This window comes from Protopterus annectens, chromosome 1.part2 (assembly GCF_019279795.1).
Source record: "Protopterus annectens isolate FY-2018-M chromosome 1.part2, PAN1.0, whole genome shotgun sequence".
In the NCBI taxonomy this organism is placed as follows: domain Eukaryota; kingdom Metazoa; phylum Chordata; order Ceratodontiformes; family Protopteridae; genus Protopterus; species Protopterus annectens.
The window spans coordinates 390287626-390308217 of record NC_056727.1 but is presented as its reverse complement, the minus strand read 5'-3'; the positions used below and the strand labels follow the sequence as shown (position 1 = coordinate 390308217).

The 20592-nt window shown below is 39.3% G+C and overlaps 1 protein-coding gene across 1 annotated transcript in view; it reads right to left on the bottom strand.

Moving 5' to 3' along the window:
- Positions 1-20592, bottom strand: part of PLCB1 (phospholipase C beta 1) — a 4354095-nt gene that overhangs the window by 365765 nt on the left and 3967738 nt on the right. Inside the window, exons 28-29 of the mRNA XM_044056572.1 lie at positions 994-1070; positions 814-906 (exon numbers count right to left, since the gene is read on the bottom strand). Of these exons, the coding sequence (XP_043912507.1) occupies positions 814-906; positions 994-1070 (170 nt within the window). The remainder of the gene's footprint in view (positions 1-813; positions 907-993; positions 1071-20592) is intronic.

Sequence of the window (20592 nt, the reverse complement as noted above, 5' to 3'; positions counted from 1 at the left end):
AAATATACCAACTCCGAGATCGCAATATAGTGCGGAAAGGGAAGATTTCCCTTTACCGCACTGTAGTTCAATCTCGGAGTTGGTATATTTAAAGAGCGTGCGGTGTGGGGGGTACAGTGGGGCTTTCCACCTGCTTGCAATACTTTATTTTTTGTCTTTTGTTTTTATTTATTTTTTTTTTTACTGTTATCGAAGGTCTGACACTTCGAACATAACTGTTTGACCTTATGGTGTTCGAAGTTTCAGAACTTCGATAACGTAATAGGAACCTATATATATATATATATATATATATATATATATATATATAAATAGATATATTTATATATATATATATATATATATATATATATATATATATATGTGTGTGTGTGTGTGTGTATGTGTATGTCTGTGTGTGTGTATATAGCTATATATGGATGATATGGAATGGTCTGACTTCCCTTTTTCCTGGTGCCTCTCTGAAATTGTATTGGCCCGCACTGGGCTGAGACTGAACAGGCTTCCCAACAAGAGAAGTTGGACTTTTTTTCATACTCAAAGGAGTATGTGTGTGTGCGTGTGTGTGTGTGTGTGTGTGTGTGTGTGTGTGTGTGTGTGTGTGTGTGTGTGTGTGTGTGTGAGATCATGTGAATGTATGTGTGTGTGTCTCAATCTTCTCAACATATTTCATTATTCAATTAAGTTGGAGGCCACCAAACTGATGTTGCCTGAGTGTCACATAGTTTTAAAATACTCAAACTATTAGTTCCATTCCTCAGTATATTAAGAGAAAATTAAGGAGACTGCATACAAATGATTAAAAACACTTACTCTTCTATTTGATTTTTGTCTTTTGTTTTGATTTCTGTGATCTTTTCCTCTTGTCTCTTTTTATCCAGCTTTTTTTTCAAATCTTTCTTTTCTCTAAAAAAAATATATATTGATAAATATTTCAGATTATTTCAACTCTATACGTAAATAAAAATGTAACTGTAATAGTTTGTCTCTTACTTTTCACAAATTTCTTTTAGCTTCTTTAATTGACTGTTTTGGCACTCAACAGCTACTTCTGTCAACTTCTCGATAAGCTGTAAAAATACATTAAATGATGAATAAAAATAACAATGTAATAACTATTTAATTGTAGATTAGTTTTCCTTTCATAATTTAGTAGCATGGCTCAAGTTTTCATTTCTGTCTGTAACCGTACACAATAAGTAGAAATACTCATTACACCTAGAACTCAGATAGATATCCACACATTGTATACATTTATTGACATGCAACAGATTAGCATTGTTTCAAGCATGGAAAATAAAATTTCTGTGAATAAAAATCTACTTTCATGAAAAATAGAATGTATGTCAAATTGTTATTCACCACTTTTAATCTAAGAGATAAAGCAAGAAATGCTGTAAACATATTTAACCCAAGACTGAAATGACCATCTTCATTTTTGCTCTGGTACAGGGATATCATTTCTATAGACAAAGAAGAAGCTAAAATAGTGTTCTGCACCATATCACATGGAAATAAGATAACTTAAGTATGTAAATGTACCATGGTCCTTTGTCAGGAATAGCAACCTCATCTGCCCTGTTTTTTTTTCTTTTTGGGGGGGGGGGGTGACATATTGCAACTCTGATTATCAATAGCTCTGGTGCCACTCCTATAGTCAAATCATTTTAAGTAGAGTTGCTTGCTACTGAGATTTGTCTGCATACATCAACTGGACATAAGCTGATTTAGGTATATTTCCTTCATTTTATTGTGGTTGTTATAACTTGGACTGATTTCTCAGATCTAGCTCTGTTGAAACTGTCTTGTGTGTGTGTCTGAAGCTCTGCACTAGTTGTTAAACTGCTCTGAAATTCCTTTAAGTGTTAATTAGCTTGGGGGGTTTTCTGATAACATTAAAACCTGTGTTGGTTACATCTCTGGTAATCATTTTAAGTAGAGTTGCTTGCTACTGAGATTTGTCTGTATACATCAACTGGACATAAGCTGATTTAAGTATATTTCCTTCATTTTATTGTGGTTGTTATAACTTGGACTGATTTCTCAGATCTAGCTCTGTTGAAACTGTCTTGTGTGTGTGTCTGAAGCTCTGCACTAGTTGTTAAACTGCTCTGAAATTCCTTTAAGTGTTAATTAGCTTGGGGGGGTTTTCTGATAACATTAAAACCTGTGTTGGTTACATCTCTGGTAATAATTTTAAGTAGAGTTGCTTGCTACTGAGATTTGTCTGCATACATCAACTGGACGTAAGCTGATTTAAGTATATTTCCTTCATTTTATTGTGGTTGTTATAACTTGGACTGATTTCTCAGATCTAGCTCTGTTGAAACTGTCTTGTGTGTGTGTCTGAAGCTCTGCACTAGTTGTTAAACTGCTCTGAAATTCCTTTAAGTGTTAATTAGCTTGGGGTTTTTTCTGATAACATTAAAACCTGTGTTGGTTACATCTCTGGTAATCATTTTAAGTAGAGTTGCTTGCTACTGAGATTTGTCTGCATACATCAACTGGACATAAGCTGATTTAAGTATATTTCCTTCATTTTATTGTGGTTGTTATAACTTGGACTGATTTCTCAGATCTAGCTCTGTTGAAACTGTCTTGTGTGTGTGTCTGAAGCTCTGCACTAGTTGTTAAACTGCTCTGAAATTCCTTTAAGTGTTAATTAGCTTGGGGGTTTTTCTGATAACATTAAAACCTGTGTTGGTTACATCTCTGGTAATCATTTTAAGTAGAGTTGCTTGCTACTGAGATTTGTCTGCATACATCAACTGGACATAAGCTGATTTAAGTATATTTCCTTCATTTTATTGTGGTTGTTATAACTTGGACTGATTTCTCAGATCTAGCTCTGTTGAAACTGTCTTGTGTGTGTGTCTGAAGCTCTGCACTAGTTGTTAAACTGCTCTGAAATTCCTTTAAGTGTTAATTAGCTTGGGGGGGTTTCTGATAACATTAAAACCTGTGTTGGTTACATCTCTGGTAATCATTTTAAGTAGAGTTGCTTGCTACTGAGATTTGTCTGCATACATCAACTGGACATAAGCTGATTTAAGTATATTTCCTTCATTTTATTGTGGTTGTTATAACTTGGACTGATTTCTCAGATCTAGCTCTGTTGAAACTGTCTTCCCCACCTCCCCTCCCTGTTCTTGGATGTAGTTTAAATTTGGTGGCTTTTGCAGTGCCCGTCCCACTGTAGATTTGATCTAGGACACTCCCCCAGTCCCTTCTCTTTACCGCATTCTCTCTAATAAACCCTTTCTGCACTTGCTTTTAGTCCTTTTTAATTTAATTACATTTTTTTCATACTGTGTGTGGACTAATATTGCTACATACTCAAGTGTGCCAGCTTGCACTGCATGTGAATTGTTTTTATAGCATTTACTGTCTGTTTTTTTCCTTGTCGCTGTAAAAAAAAAAAAAAAAAAAAATCTCTTGTTTTCCTGCCTTACTGAACTAGAGTAGTCCAGTTTCAGAGTTGCTGATCCCTGGGCTTTGTTTTTAGTTCCTGGTTCTGATCCATTGCCTTATTAGGAAGGAGGGACGTTTCTTTGCTTACCAGTGGGAGTGGGAAGCACTGAGCGGCCTTTTTGTCCGATTTGGTGAAGTTTCAGCCAGAAACTAGCAGTCCATTGGTCGTTTTGGGCCAATTCCTAGCTCCTTTCAGCCCCCTGCTATAAAACACGCTAAACGCGCGTTTTCCAGCTTGTACCAACTCAGCACAGATTCTCGTGGTGGCCTGCAGAGTGATCCAAGCAGAGAGAGCTAAAAGAGTGACTTTCTACCAGATATAAGTATTTTTTGTGACTTTACCACTGTTATTAAGCTAGCGACTGCATTTCGCCTGTTTTACTGCTACTTTAAGTGATTTCTGCATTTTACACTGTTTATTGCACTTTAAGTTACTAATTGTTGCAAATTGTTTCTGTAGGCTACACACTAAAGTGCACTAGCCGATTTAAAGCATTTATAGCATTTACTGTCTGTTTTTCTCCTTGTCTCTAAAAAAAAAAAAAAAAAAAATCTCTTGTTTTCCCGCCTTACTGAACTAGAGTAGTCCAGTTTCAGAGTTGCTGATCCCTGGGCTTTGTTTTTAGTTCCTGTTACTGATCCATTGCCTTATTAGGAGGGAGGGAAGTTTCTTTGCTTACCAGTGGGAGTGGGAAGCACTGAGCGGCCTTTTTGTCCGATTTGGTGAAGTTTCAGCCAGAAACTAGTAGTCCATTGGTCGTTTTGGGCCAATTCCTAGCTCCTTTCAGCCCCCTGCTATAAAACACGCTAAACACGCGTTTTCCAGCTTGTACCAACTCAGCACAGATCCTCGTGGTGGCCTGCAGAGTGATCCAAGCAGCAGAGAGCTAAAAGAGTGACTTTCTACCAGATATAAGTATTTTTTGTGGCTTTCCCACTGTTATTAAGCTAGCGACTGCATTTCACCTGTTTTACTGCTACTTTAAGTGATTTCTGCATTTTACACTGTTTATTGCACTTTAAGTTACTAATTGTTGCAAATTGTTTCTGTAGGCTACACACTAAAGTGCGCTAGCCGATTTACAGCATTTATAGCATTTACTGTTTGTTTTTTTCCTTGTCTCTGTAAAAAAACAAAAAATCTCTTGTTTTCCCACCTTACTGAACTAGAGTAGTCCAGTTTCAGAGTTGCTGATCCCTGGGCTTTGTTTTTAGTTCCTGTTACTGATCCATTGCCTTATTAGGAAGGAGGGAAGTTTCTTTGCTTACCAGTGGGAGTGGGAAGCACTGAGCAGCCTTTCTGTCCGATTTGGTGAAGTTTCAGCCAGAAACTAGTAGTCCATTGGTCGTTTTGGGCCAATTCCTAGCTCCTTTCAGCCCCTGCTATAAAACACGCTAAACACGCGTTTTCCAGCTTGTACCAACTCAGCACAGATCCTCGTGGTGGCCTGCAGAGTGATCCAAGCAGCAGAGAGCTAAAAGAGTGACTTTCTACCAGATATAAGTATTTTTTGTGGCTTTCCCACTGTTATTAAGCTAGCGACTACATTTCGCCTGTTTTACTGCTACTTTAAGTGATTTCTGCATTTTACACTGTTTATTGCACTTTAAGTTACTAATTGTTGCAAATTGTTTCTGTAGGCTACACACTAAAGTGCGCTAGCCGATTTACAGCATTTATAGCATTTACTGTCTGTTTTTTCCTTGTCTCTGTAATAAAACAAAAAATCTCTTGTTTTCCTGCCTTACTGAACTAGAGTAGTCCAGTTTCAGAGTTGCTGATCCCTGGGCTTTGTTTTAGTTCCTGTTACTGATCCATTGCCTTATTAGGGAGGAGGGAAGTTTCTTTGCTTACCAGTGGGAGTGGGAAGCACTGAGCAGCCTTTCTGTCCGATTTGGTGAAGTTTCAGCCAGAAACTAGTAGTCCATTGGTTGTTTTGGGCCAATTCCTAGCTCCTTTCAGCCCCTGCTATAAAACACGCTAAACACGTTTTCCAGCTTGTACCAACTCAGCACAGATCCTCGTGGTGGCCTGCAGAGTGATCCAAGCAGCAGAGAGCTAAAGGAGTGACTTTCTACCAGATATAAGTATGTTTTGTGGCTTTCCCACTGTTATTTAAGCTAGCGACTGCATTTCGCCTGTTTTATTGCTACTTTAAGTGATTTCTGCATTTTACACTGTTTATTGCACTTTAAGTTACTAATTGTTGCAAATTGTTTCTGTAGGCTACACACTAAAGTCGCTAGCCGATTTACAGCATTTATAGCATTTACTGTCTGTTTTTCCTTGTCTCTGTAATAAAACAAAACAATCTCTTGTTTTCCGCCTTACTGAACTAGAGTAGTCCAGTTTCAGAGTTGGTGATCCCTGGGCTTTGTTTTTAGTTCCTGTTACTGATCCATTGCCTTATTAGGAAGGAGGGAAGTTTCTTTGCTTACCAGTGGGAGTGGGAAGCACTGAGCGCCTTTTGTCTGATTTGGTGAAGTTTCAGCCAGAAACTAGTAGTCCATTGGTCGTTTGGGCCAATTCCTAGCTCCCTTCAGCCCCTGCTATAAAACACGCTAAGCGCCAGAAGCTGATTTAGCTGAGTTACCACTGTTGCACACAAGAGCAGCGGTGGTTAAACAAGGTTAAACTATTTGGGCCATCTAAATTCCACTCTTCCAATTTTCCCTTAAAACTACCTTCCTCGAGCTGTACTGCTGATCTAACCAGCATATCCTATAACTGAAAAGTTCATCTACTTGATTCCCAAGTAGACTATTCTCTATCTGTAAAGCCTAGCACTTACTCCTACAGTACTTGCACCTTGATAAAGCACTCTTATTATAGATAGTACCCCACCAGCCTAAAACCCACTTCCCCCGGAGTCCTTTGAAAGTCTCTTTATCTACTACTTCTAGTATGTCGAGTGATCAGTTGCTAGTGTCCTCTCCAGCTCAACTGGTGAACCTGGGAATATTGAGGCAATGTTACAACTGCCTCAAGTACACAGACAATCCTCTCCTTCTCCCACAAAACACAAATACATGCGAGAGATGCAACTATACGGCCAAACTGGAGGCTGAGCTCTCTCAACATAGGACTTGCAAGACCAGACAGGAGGAGAAGGTAACCACACACAATACATACCCAGTCACACATGGTACCATCACAACTTCAAATCATACACATACTCACACAAAGACATACTCGGAGGCTCTGATCAAAAATTTACCAAAACAGCAGAGGCCACCAAAGCAGACACCCAAACAACTACCACCTCACGACCCAACACATGCAACACATAGACCACACAGTCAGAGTGTCAAACAGTCACAGCCCTTAAGGCCAAACAAAATGCCAGACACACTTGTCATTGGTGATTCCATAGTCAGACACACTGATGTCCCGCTCACCAGACTGAGTAAAGAGAAGGTCACAGTAAGCTGCCTGTCGGGCACTAGAATCCGCCACATAACGCAAGCACTCAGGTCTCTCAACAGCAGGTACAAGTACGACTCAGTCATTGTCCATGCTGGTGTCAACGACCTGAGACGTACCTCCTTGGACTACATGAAAAGGGACATCGAGGAGCTCTCTGATTATGTAGCCCAGGCAGGTATGACCCTGACCTTGAGCAGTATCCTACCTTCACCTAGAATGATGCCACAATACAGTGATAAGATGATCAGCTTTAATAATTGGCTTAAATTCTGGTGTCATTCAAAGGGGATCCAAAGTCTGTCTGCCTGGGATGACATGCTGGACAAGCCATGCTGCTTCGCAAGGGACGGCTTGCACCTTTCACCCCTGGGCTTCCGGATATTGGCAAAGGCTCTTGCCACCCCCATAGTGCCTTTTTTAGGCAAGGCTCAAATTCTAAACCTACCACCCTAGAACACCAAAAAGGAAAAAACTAAGGGTAATGCTGCTCAATGCCAGAAGTCTCAATCTCAAGATGCACGCACTCGAGGCCCTTCCCAATATGGAGAACATCGATGTCTGTGCTGTGACAGAAACCTGGTTCAAGGCTCCTGAGAGCACCCCAGCACTAACAGGTTTCACCTCATATCATGCATTCCGGCCCCAAAATCCGGACAACACCAAGAAAGGAGGGGGGGTGTCCATATTCATAAAGGACACCCACACCTCAAGGTTGGTGGCAACGCACGATGCATTGGAGACCATCCAGGTGCAATTAACCATAGGCAAGACTGCTCTGCAATTTGTAGCATGTTACAGGCCACCCTCTCAAACTCAGGAACCTCACATGGCCTTCCTGAAAACATTGGAGGGGATAAATGTATCTCCAAACACCATCATACTAGGTGACTTCAACTACCCTAATATAGACTGGGAACACTACTCAAGCCCGAACACTCTAACCCAAAGATTCCTGGAGTTCATAAACTCAAATGCCATGGAACAACTAGTCACCATCCCCACAAGAGGAGAAAACATACTTGATCTCATCATCACGAACATGGGATCAAAATGTTCAACACCGGAAGTATACCCCTCACTGGTGAGATGAGATCATAAACTAATCTCGCTGGAGGTCCTCATCCCGCCCCCACCTGAAACAAAAAAGACCACAGTGAAAAACTTCTCAAAAGCCGATTTCACACTTCTAAAAACTAGTGTGGTCTCCTTTAAGGCCCCTGAGCCAGTGGTAAACATTACTCAAACCGCTGAATCACTTACAAATGCCTTCTACCAGCACCTACAGGACTGCATGGATCAGGCAATCCCAAACAAAACTAAGACTCTCTGTACCAAAGGCAAGCGTCCAGTCTGGTGGACCCCAGCCATAAACAAGCTCTACAACAAAAGGAGGAAGCTACTACAAGATAGAGCAAAATCCTTGAAAGGTAAGACACCTTTGATCATTATAAGTAAAAACTAAGAGCTCTCATAAAATCATCCAAGGCAAATTTTGAGAGAAAAATCGCCAAGGACTCTAAAGAGAATCATAAGGCCTTCTTTAGCTATGTTACAAACCTAGGAGGAAACTCCCAGATATGCTCAGAATTAGTTCAAAATGATGTGAAAATTACTGAACCTACACACATTGCCAACATACTGGCTGACAGGTTCAGTGCAAACTTCTCCCCAAAAGGAGAGATATCTATTCGAGAGGATTGTAGCCCCCCAAACATCTCCAACGCCCAGGTGAGAACTGCCCTCACTAAGGCAAAAAACACAGCATCCATGGGACCGGATGGTGTCCCCGGCTGTGTGCTTCATGAACTCAACGAGGAATTAAAACCAACAGTTAGGACAGCTGTTTAATCTTAGCCTCACCTCAGGATACGTACCCAAGGAGTGGTGCACGCCGACTGTGGTCCCACGTCATAAGGGCGGTGCCTCCACAGACCCTGGAAATTACCGCCCCATTAGCTTGACAAGCCTTATCTGCAAAGCCATGGAGAGGATCATAATGGAACTCATAAATAAAGACATAGGGAACTTGCAGACTTTGGATCCAACTCAGTTTGGCTTTGTCAAAGGCAGATCCTGCCTCTTAAACTTGGTTGACTTTTTCGAGACAGTCACCAAGGCCATTGATGAGGGAAAGGCAGTCCATACAGCCTACCTCGACCTGGCAAAGGCCTTCGACACAATACCCCACTCAGGTATCATCGAAAAACTCATCAGCTTGAATGTAAACACATACATCACAAGATGGGTTGCAAACTGGCTAAGTGACAGAACCCACAGGGTCAGAGTTGCTGGAGCCATGTCAGACTCAAAGCCTGTCACAAGTGGTGTCCCACAGGGCTCAGTCCTGGGTCCACTCTTGTTCGGCATCTACTTTTCTGAAGTACAAGCAAACACAGGAGGGTTATGGCTGACAAAGTTTGCAGATGACTGCAAACTGGGCGCCATAGTCGAAAACACATCTGACACAGATATCCTCCAGAAGGGCCTCACAGAAATGGATAACTGGTGCCAGAGCCATGGCCTGAAGTTAAACGCCAAAAAATGCATAGTCATACCCTTCGGGAAAAACAAGATTACCCCTAGCTACCATATAGGTGGCAATCCACTGAGCACAGAAAAAGTCATCAGAGATCTGGGGACCCAGGTTGACAGTAGCCTTTCGTTTGACACTCATGTTGCTAAAGTAGTTAGGAAAACCTTCTATATCACCCACCTGATCATGAAGGGATTCACATCTAGATCAAGGGAGGTCATCGTCCCCTGTACTCATCACTTATTAGACCTATGATTGAGTACAATGCCCGTTCGAATGTATCTGACCAGACACCTGCTGCAGCTTGAAAGGCCCCAAAAGTTCCTCACCAAAAGGATAAAGGGTCTCAAAATATGTCTTATGCTGCCCGACTGAAAGAACTCCAGCTCTATTCAGTCTCATACCGCTTGCTCAGAGGTGACCTGTGCCTGACATATAAGGCCATGTCAAACCCAGATTTGATGAATATGCTTCACCTCATAAATCTAGATCCCTCTGAACCACAAGGGCGGGAGACTTAAACCTTGACACGGTTATAAATAGAACGTGCTGGAGGGACAGATTCATCACCCAGAGACTCCCTATGCTGTGGAATAAAATCCCGGTACATGTGAGGCAGAGCACCTCTCTGGCCTTGTTCAAGAGGAATCTTGACCAATGGATGGGAGATTGCAGATATACCCCAGGGATTACTTCAGTGTCACTGCTTGACAGAGGCACAGCAAAATGATAGGCATAGTTTTTATTCAAACTAAAGGGGTGGCGAAAGCCACATAACTATGGGCTAGGCTTATAAATGCCCTTGGGCAGATAGCCTAGTATGAACCTATGAACCTATATAGCTTCTACTTCTAACTACAGTTACTGGGAGAAAGAGACAACAGCTGAGACCACCAGAAAAGTTGGAAGGGGAATGCGAGCACGCAGTATTCTGGGAGGGGGGTAAAGTCAGACTTGCAACCTAATTCTGGTTGCAGCCTGGCTTTTCATTCAGCCGTAACTCCCTCCCTCAATGTTGTGACATTAGACTCAGGCTGGGAATAGATAATGAGACTAGCTACAAGCTTATGTCCCCACCTTCCGTAGTGCTCACACTTCTCTGTTCTTCCTCCTCACCAACTGCGCATCCTTTCTTGAGCTCCAGCCGCTTGCAGAACTTGTAAATGGATACCTCACAAATTCCCACACATCTAGGATAGCTTCTTCTTCTTCTTTCAGCTGCTCCCATTAGAGGTCACCACAATAGATCATCTGTTTCCATTACTTCCTGTCCGCTGCATCTTGCTCTGTCACACCAACCACCTGCATGTCCTCTCTCACCACATCCATAAACCTTATCTTAGGCCTTCCTCTTTTCCTGTTACCTGGCAACTTCATCCTTAGCATCTTTTTCTCAATATACTCTGCATCCCTTCTTAGCACATGTCCAAACCAACATAATCTTGCCTCTCTGGCTTTGTTTCCAAACCTTCCAACCTGGGCTGACCCTCTAATATACTTATTTCTAATCCTGTCCATCCTCGTCACACCCATTGCAAATCTTAACATCTTTAAATCTGCCATGTCCAGCTCTGACTCCTGCCTTTACCAATATAACATAGCTGGTCTCAGTACCCTCTTGTAGACCTTCCCTTTTACTCTTACTGGTACTCGTCTGTCACAAATCACTCCTGACACTCTTCTCCGCACAGTCCATTCTGCCTGTACTCTCTTTTCACCTCTATTCCACACTCACCATTACTCTGAACTGTTGTTCCAAAGTATTTAAACTCATATGCATTCACCACCTCTACTCCCTGCATCCTCACCATTCCTCTAGCCTCCCTCTCATTCACACACATATATTCTGTCTTAGTCCTGCTGACCTTCATTCCTCTTCTCTCTAGAGCATATCTCCACCTCTCCAGGGTCTCCTCCACCTGTTCCCTACTCTCACTACAGATCACAATGCCATCTGCAAACATCATAGTCCACGGGAACTCCTGTTTGGTCTCATCTGTCAACCTGTCCATCACCATTGCAAATAAGAAAGGGCTCAGAACTGATCCTTGATGTAATCCCACCTCCACCTTAAATGCATCCATCACTCCCACCACAGACCTTACCGCTGTCACACTACCCTTGTACATATCCTGTACCACTCTTACATACTTCTCTGACACACCCGACTTCCTCATACAATACCACAACTCCTCTCAAAGCCCCCTGTCATATGCTTTATCTAAGTCCACAAAGACACAATGCATCTCATTCTGACCTTCTCTGTACTTCTCCATCAACACTCCCAGAGCAAACATCGCATCTGTAGTGCTCTGTCCTGGTATGAAACCATACTGCTGATCACTAATCATCACATCCCTTCTTAACCAAGCTTCCACTACTTTTTCCCATAACTTCATGCTGTGACTGATCGGTTTAATCCCTCTGCCTTTACTACAGCTCTGCACATCACCCTTATTCTTAAAAATCGCTACCAAAACACTTTTTCTCCATTCCTTAGGCATCCTCTCACTTTCCAAGATTTCATTAAACAATCTAGTTAAAAACTCCACTGCCATTTCACCTAAACACCTCCATGCTTCCACAGGTATGTCATCTGGACCAACAGCCTTTCCGTTCTTCATCCTCTACATAGCTATCCTTACTTCCTCCTTGCTAATCCACTGCACTTCATGATTCACTATCTGCACATCATCCAACCTTTTCTCCCTCTCATTCTCTTCATTCATCAACCCCTCAAAGTACTCTTTCCATCTGCTCAACACACTCTTCTCGCTTGTGAGTATGTTTCCCTCATCATATTAACCTCACAGTCAAGCATTCAGGCTGCTAAATGAATTGTGGTTTCCTTGGCCATAAATAGCACTTTATTTATCTATGCCACTGGTGAGGCAACTGCATTTCTATTAATGGAAAGTAAAATATATGATATGGATTCAAAAACAGGGGCATTTAGTCTACCATCTGGATATTTCCATTTGTTTTCATTCATGATTTGTTTAGTTTTAAACAAATGCGATTCAAAATCAGAAGCATGGTTTAAAATATGAAGCAGTTACAAAACTATTAAATAACATGGGAAAAGCTACTGCATATTAACATAAATGAGATTAGGCAAAAGTCCAAATTTGGTTAGTTATAGTATCAGCTAAATTTAGCTACCAAAAGCAGTGTGTAGCACTCATAATCCAGAATCTAACTAGCTCTGTGACATAGCAGGATAAAGCCCTGAGTTTAACACAGGGGGATTAGAGCTAGATTAGCAGCTTTCACACCTGTTGGAGTTGGTAGGAGTAAGAAAGGAATAAAGAAGCATACGTTTGCTCATTTTTCCTAATGGAAGCATGTGTGTGGGCAGGGCAGTTTTGGTTTCTTACTGACTGCCAGTCAAAGCCAATCTCCTGATAATGTCTGCATGCAAGGGCATAGGGCCACACATCTTTGTAAAGCTATGTCTCTCTGAGTAACAGTTGTGCTGGTTTTCTGGGTTCACTCCATTCCTCTGCATCTCACTCACTGCCATAGTGGTGGGGGGGGGGGTTGGAATCCTATGGCCTGCTGGGGTTTTGAGGTATCATAAACAACTTCTTTCAGTACATGTGTATCAAATGGAAAGGAAAGTACAGGAAAAGCCATACCACCCTAACAACAGGCACATTTACAAAGAGGAGAATGTAAGCTCCTTATTAAATATATTTCTCCTTATTTTTGAAAGAAACTTCTAAAATGCAATTTAGCATAAGGAGGGGTATCTGAAATCACACGGTGATGTATTTTGGTATTTAATCCTCAATATGTAGTGCACAACATGCAAAATATGTTATCCACATTTAGGAAAATCCTTATGTTTTCAACAAAGCGTTCTCTCCCTACACTGATCATTACAAAAACAATGGATTCAGCATTTTAAACAGAAACATATTACATAGAGTAGCATTCAGATTCCCTTTTCTTAATTATGTCTCCAGAGATAACAATCTGCGGAATTTCATGAAAAGGAATTAGGAAAATTAGCAATTAGCTGTGCATTGTTTGTACCAAATATGGTAGAGGTGTCAACACCTAGGAGAAAATATTAGCCCTTATATGTTTACGACCTGAATATTTTCCTGTCCAACACTGCACAGTTTCTTTGAAAGTAAACTATTGCATGCTGTTTATATTACTGTGATAAAAACACCTGACTTTCATTCAAAATAGATTAAGCATTTGATTACACGTTTGAAAGAAAAAATAATTTCTACGAAGTTTATCTCAATGGATTATACAGAATATACTATGCAGAAGTTTTTATATCGATTGAAACATATTCAGTGGAAGTTTCAATTCACAACATTTTAGGTAAAAAATATTACTCCGCTTACTCACTCAAACCTAAAGTAAAGTAAAACTGAAAATACAACTAAAAATCATTTGCTCTTCAGCATCCCGATGATGCATTATATGCTTTATAAAATCAATAATAAAATAAATTAAAAATAAGCTGCAGAAACACTGTGAATAAAAGAAAATGCATAAACACATACTGCCTTCTCCATTTCTAGTAGCCCTTTTCTTCTATACACCGGGTTGGCCATAGTACTGAAAATGTAACAAATCACACAAGGTCTTACATGCCAAGTTTAAAGTTATGTAATTAGTTGATTAGGTTACATAGTCTGTGATATGCTTGAGTCTGGCATGCTATTGACCGTTGGATGCTGGAATGTTTAGATGAACTAGAATCAGTAACAGTTACAGTTAGACTAGATTTTACATTTCGATGATTCACAATTCCTCAGATACAATATGAGAAATGTACCTTACCCTAAAAGTCAATTTCCCATGATATGGAAAACTCAGAACTGATTATATTAGAAACTCATCTCCTGTGAGGTGGACATGAGGTGCTGTGTCCCCAGTAGAAAGTAAAACATTTAGTCATCTGAATTGTTTGGCCAAGTCTTATACCAATGAAATATGCTCTCCAGAACAATTCACCTATAAAAGTTCATGTCACATATGACTGAAAAAATCAAGGTTCATTCAAATAAATCAAGAACTTACTTCCCACATAACCCACCCAAAGACATCACAGTAAGTGGGTCTGTATAGGAAAAAGCTGTTCTGTACCCCCATGTGGGAAGCAAAATCAACACTCCCCTCAGACTTATTATAACTCCATGATCTTAAAACAAAATTCCCCAAAGAAGTGCAGGTCTTACACAAACATAGATGGCATGCAAGGTAGTTATATGATCTTCAGTTACAGCCTGACCACCTGGTGCTCAATTGCTTGTACAGCACAAAATGACTATGATTGAATACAGTTTGTTTTCAATTTATTTAAACTATGAAGTTCTGAGTGGCAGATTCTTAACTCTGCTAAGAGAAATGACAATGCATTTTTTGCAAATTGTCAAACCATAAACTGAATATTCTGAAACTTGCCTCTTAAATACAAAGTAAAACAGTAGCTCAAAATAAGTGTTTTTTGAAAGGGTGGCTCCCATCACCCCTCAAATTAATCCATATCAACTATGTAGAAGTAGGACACCTACATACACTGAAGCAATCAAAGAAAAGCACAGTATAGTTGTGTAAGTTAAACTTACCATTCATTGTCATCACCATTGATGTTTGAATGATTTACTTCTGCAATAGCCTTAGTTATATGGGGTCAAATCCTGCCAAGAATATAGCAGATGGCTAGCCTCCAAAGCTTAGGGCACCTTCTGCATGCCCTAATAGTCAAGCAGCTCAAGCTGAGCTGACTAAATACAAATTTGGGTCCCAGGGACCAAAGATTGTTCAGAGTTAAGTGCCTTGCTCAAGGCAAGCATCTCCTTGATATTTATGTGCTTGCATCTGTCATCGGTATCCCACAACCCCTGCACTTTTATCCCTCTGGAAATTGATCTCCAAGCAAAGTCCAAATTGTCTGTAGTGACTGATTGCTTTGGAATAGGGAGGGAAAAGGGGTGACCTGGATTTAGGGATATCGGTTATCCCCACCAAAATGTTATCTTCTGAGAAACAGCAGTACTGGAATCTGAAAAGGTAAAAGGTGTTGATGTTGGGACCAAAGAGGTTTCATGTACCACTGTATCTTTCTCATGTGGAGTTTTTCCAGTGATATCATGAGAATCATAGATGCCATGAGACCCAAAGTCATAAGAAATTCCATTACAGTGGCCAAAGTCTAAGCAGAAAACCTTAGAAATAAGTCTAAATAAAGATCTGTTTTTATTTCATGTGGAAGAAAAGCTCATTGAACTGAGCTGTCTAGTTGACAATACAGAAACACAATCCTGTTTGAGCTAGTCAAGAAAGACTTCTGAATGTTCTTTTGGAATTTCGGCTCTCATCCGAGTAAGAGATTCCTAACATTTTGAAAAAGATTCTGCAAAGATAATCAAATAGTCTAAATATGATCATACATGTTCATAGCCTGTAGTCTGACATGAGTTATAATTGGAGATAGACATTCCATGAAAACTCTTGGTCAGTGTATTGTCAATAGCAGAGAACTGGTAATGTGATCCTGACACACAAAACCGTAAGAAAGACCTTAAGTCTGGATGAATAGGGATGTGTTTATAAATGCATTACCAGGAAACTTGAAACAGAAGAAGAGATAAATTGTGAAGTGACATAATTTTAAATTTGGCCTCTATCAGAAAAAATGTTTAAGAAAGAAGGCTCCAGAACTGGTCTCCAAGCATTTTCTTTCCTTGGCAATAGGAACATCCTTGAATAAAACCCCTTCCCCATCTGGGAAGTGGGAACTGGTTCTATCATTCCTTAAGACAGCATGTGACAATGAACAGGTGGAAATAAAACAGTTTGATCTGCTGGATGAGGAGTGACTGTCTGGAAAGGAGGAACTTCCTCTCTCAGTGTCATCTGTAACTCTGATGAATGATTTTTACAGCCCATTTGTCTGACATAATCGGTTGTCAAAGACGAGAATGGTAATTCAGAGTGTCTTTTTGGAAGAGAAAAGGGGCAGGGTGGGAGGGGCTTACAAAGTCTTTAAATAGGCATTCACACTTGTTGGACTGTCTTAGGTTTTGGGAGGTTTTAAACTTCTTTTCTGGAGCCTCATCGCCACTTCTTCTTATACATCTGCTTACCTGAATTCTGTTGAGACTCTTTATTTTGTTGTTTGCCAAAACTGGACAAGAAGAAAGAAAATCCCTTGGAGAATTAGGAAAAGCAGGTATGAAAAGTCTTAGGGATTCCTTAGAACAGCTGGCTCCTTTTATCATTCTTTTTCGTCCTCTCTACAGCATTTAACAATAAGCTATTGGAAAATCATAGGATACACTATATATTTGCTTAAAAAGTCAATATTTAATAAATAAATCTCAGCAAAAATTATAATATTTAGTGCATAAATCTCACCCCAAATGGAACACCTCTTTCTTACCGCTTAACATATTCCTAAACCAAGCTTCATAAACATGAATTAAGGAAATCTGTTTTTTGCAATATAACCTCTCTAATACACATGATTGGTTGCCCAGAATCAAGGAATTCTGTGTAACAGTACTTAATGGTACTATCTTTATTTGCAGTTTCACATTCCAGTAAGTCAGATATTCAGCACTACAGAATAACAGTACTTTGGTATACATTTTGCAGTAGAGTTAATGAATGTTGCTTATGTAGAATCCCATGTGTTCATGCATATTTTCATTTCAACTTATGACAGCCTTTTTTAAACAACTTTTATTAATTAAAAACAAAGATTGTAGAAATGATTTAAATATAAACAGAACAAAAAACATAACTATTTATAAATGTCCACAACAAAATCAAACATAGAAAACTAAATCATTAAAATTTATCAAGTAAATCACTTCATTTTGAACAAAATCTAAATTGAGTAATATTTAACATTCTCATTTTGGCGGCTGACATTTCTTTGTTACAGACATTTATGCTAAATTAATGAATTCAGTGAAAAAAGAGCAGTTTTAGATTTCCAATTCTTTGTAACTATTTTCTTGCTATAGCTAAAATGGACCAGAGGAGAGACACCTGCACCCTAGGAATGGAATCCAACAATGGAACATTACATGAGATCAATGAGTTAGACATGATGCAATTATCTGTCCACAAAGCTTGGGCAAAATTTCTAAATACAACCTAAAAAGGAGTCACTATTTTGCAATCCAATATCACGATTTGGACGGCGCAGTGGTGCACCAGTAGCATTGTTACCTCACAGCAAGAGGTTCTCTGATTCGATTCTCAGCTGGGGTGCTTCCTGTGCGGAGTCTGCATGTCCTCCATGCATTTGTGTGAGTTTCCTCCAGGTGCTCCAGTTTCTTCCCACATTCAAAGACATGCATCTGGAGCATTTCTCCCTGGGCCTCTACTGAAAATTGGCTTTGTTGCAAGTTGGACTTTCCTGGTTAACAAATGATAAATAAATAAATAAATAAATATGAAACCAGTCTACATTAGAGACATCATTACACCTCCAACAATTAATTGTTCCATAGTTATAATAAAGCTACTTCATGTGGAGTTAAAAAAATCTCTGTGAAGAAATTTCCATGTATATATTTTCTAATAAAGAGAAGAGGAGAATTTCCCACAGATTAAAAATATTAAGCATTTATCTTCATTAGAAAAGCCTTCTCATTAATCTTAGTTGAGTAATTCCAAAATAATGAATCTGCGGAACCAAACTCCTCCCTTATTATTTTATAAATTATTGATGTGTATGATTTATTCTTATTTGAGTTACTACTGATTTTGAAAAAAAAAAAAAAACTCAAGTATCTTTGGAATCTGTTTTTTCAAAATCCATGAAGTTTTTGTTTTTATAATTAACATATTTTTAAAGATTGTATACTTAATCAATTGTTATTTTCTAAACAATATCTTGCAAGGAGATAATCTCTATTATGTGATTTATTTCCTACTATGAATAGATGCCAAAAGATTACATTTGTATCTCTAAGGTCTAGCATTTTGTTTATATTAAAAATTCCCCAAAAACACAGTATGTGATATAGGAAGCAATAAAAACAATGACTCTTTAACTATTTAATTGAAATTAATAATGCTTTTAAAATTTATAATGAAGTTATCAGAACCAGTGAATTGAGAGGGAAAGTATTTTTGCTTTTCATTTAAACATAAGTTTCAAGATTCAGTAAAATTTATTTTTTCCAAATTTAGAGAAAGATTCTATAACATAGCTGTTATTATTTATTAAACTTTTATGAATGGATTTCCAAGTGAATTGTTAAGAGGAATTAAACCATAGTGATATGAAATTGAGAATTATGGATTTGGCATACAATTCAACATTTGGAAAACTTAATCCACATTTTTGTCAACTTTTAACATGCCAGTCAAAGGATTCTCTTGGTTTATTGGGGAATCAGAGAAAATTAAGAAGATTAGAATTTAATTTCTTAAAGATTTTGTAGGCAGGAAAATAATTAGTAATTGTATACAGAAAGTATTTTTGGTAGGAATATCATTTTTATTAAAGTAAGTCTATCTTCCTATGTAAAAATGTTCCAATTAATAATTATTTAGTAACTGTGTCTATTAAATTATTATAATTTACTGCTACTGAGTCTTTTACAATACATTTAATTACAATTTCAAGATAATTAATTTATGAATTGTCCAAAAATTCTTATAGTTTCTTAAATAACTTATTAATTAGCAAAGTTTCTGTTTATCAGGGTTTAACATTAAGCAATGTAATTAATAGACTTGGTTAAATGTTCTATTGAAGCTTCAACATCACTACTTGTTATTAAAATGTCATATGTAAATAACTGAATGTTACAGGAATAACTTGTCATGTATCGAGAATCCCTAAATGTTGCTATTAGATCTAATAATGTTTGTGAAAGGTTCAATTGCTAGAGCAAATAATAGAGGTGACGAGGGCCAACCCTATTTTGTACTTTTTAATATTTTGAAAGAGCTAGAAAGAAACATCCTATTTTAATACAAGAGAAAGAATAAGGGTGATGTGCAGAGCTGTAGTAACTACAGAGGGATTCAACTGATCAGTCACAGCATGAAGTTATGGGAAAGAGTAGTGGAAGCTAGGTTAAGAAGGGAGGTGATGATTAGTGATCAGCAGTATGGTTTCATGTCAGGAAAAAGTACTACATATGCAGTGTTTGCTCTGAGAGTGTTGATGGAGAAGTACAGAGAAGGTCAGAAGGAGCTGCATTGTGTCTTTGTGGATTTAGAGAAAGCATATGACAGGGTGCCTAGAGAGGTGTTGTGGTATTGTATGAGGAAGTCAGGAGTGTCAGAGAAGTATGTACGAGTGGTACAGGATATGTACGAGGGTAGTGTGACAGTGGTGAGGTCTGCAGTGGGAGTAACGGATGCATTTAAGGTGGAGGTGGGATTACATCAAGGATCAGCTCTGACCCCTTTCTTATTTGCAATAGTGATGGACAGGTTGACAGACAAGATCAGACAGGAGTCCTCGTGGACTATGATGTTTGCAAATTACATTGTGATCTGTAGTGAGAGTAGGGAACAGGTGGAGGAGACCCTGGAGAGGTGGAGATATGCTATAGAGAGAAGAGGAATGAAGGTCAGCAGGACTAAGAATATATGTGTGTGAATGAGAGGAAGGATAGAGGAATGGTGAGGATGCAGGGAGTAGAGGTGGCAAAGGTGGATGAGTTTAAGTACTTGGGATCAACAGTTCAGAGTAATGGTGAGTGTGGAAGACAGGTGAAGAAGAGAGTACAGGCAGGATGGAGTGGGTGGAGAAAAGTGTCAGGAGTGATTTGTGACAGACGAGTACCAAAAAGAGTGAAAGGAAAGGTCTACAAAAGGGTAGTGAGACTAGCTATGTTATATGGTTTGGAGGCAGTGGCACTGACAAAAAGGTAGTAGTCAGAGCTGGACGTTGCAGAGTTGAAGATGTTAAGATTTGCACTGGGTGTGACGAGGATGGACAGGATTAGGAATAAGTATATTAGAGGGTCAGCCCAGGTTGGAAGGTTTGGAGACAAAGCCAGAGAGGCAAGATTACATTGGTTTGGACATGTGCTGAGGAGGGATGCAGAGTATATTGGGAAAAAGATGCTAAGGATGAAGCTGCCAGGTTACAGGAAAAGAGGAAGGCCTAAGATAAGGTTTATGCATGTGGTGAGAGAGGACATGCAGGTGGTTG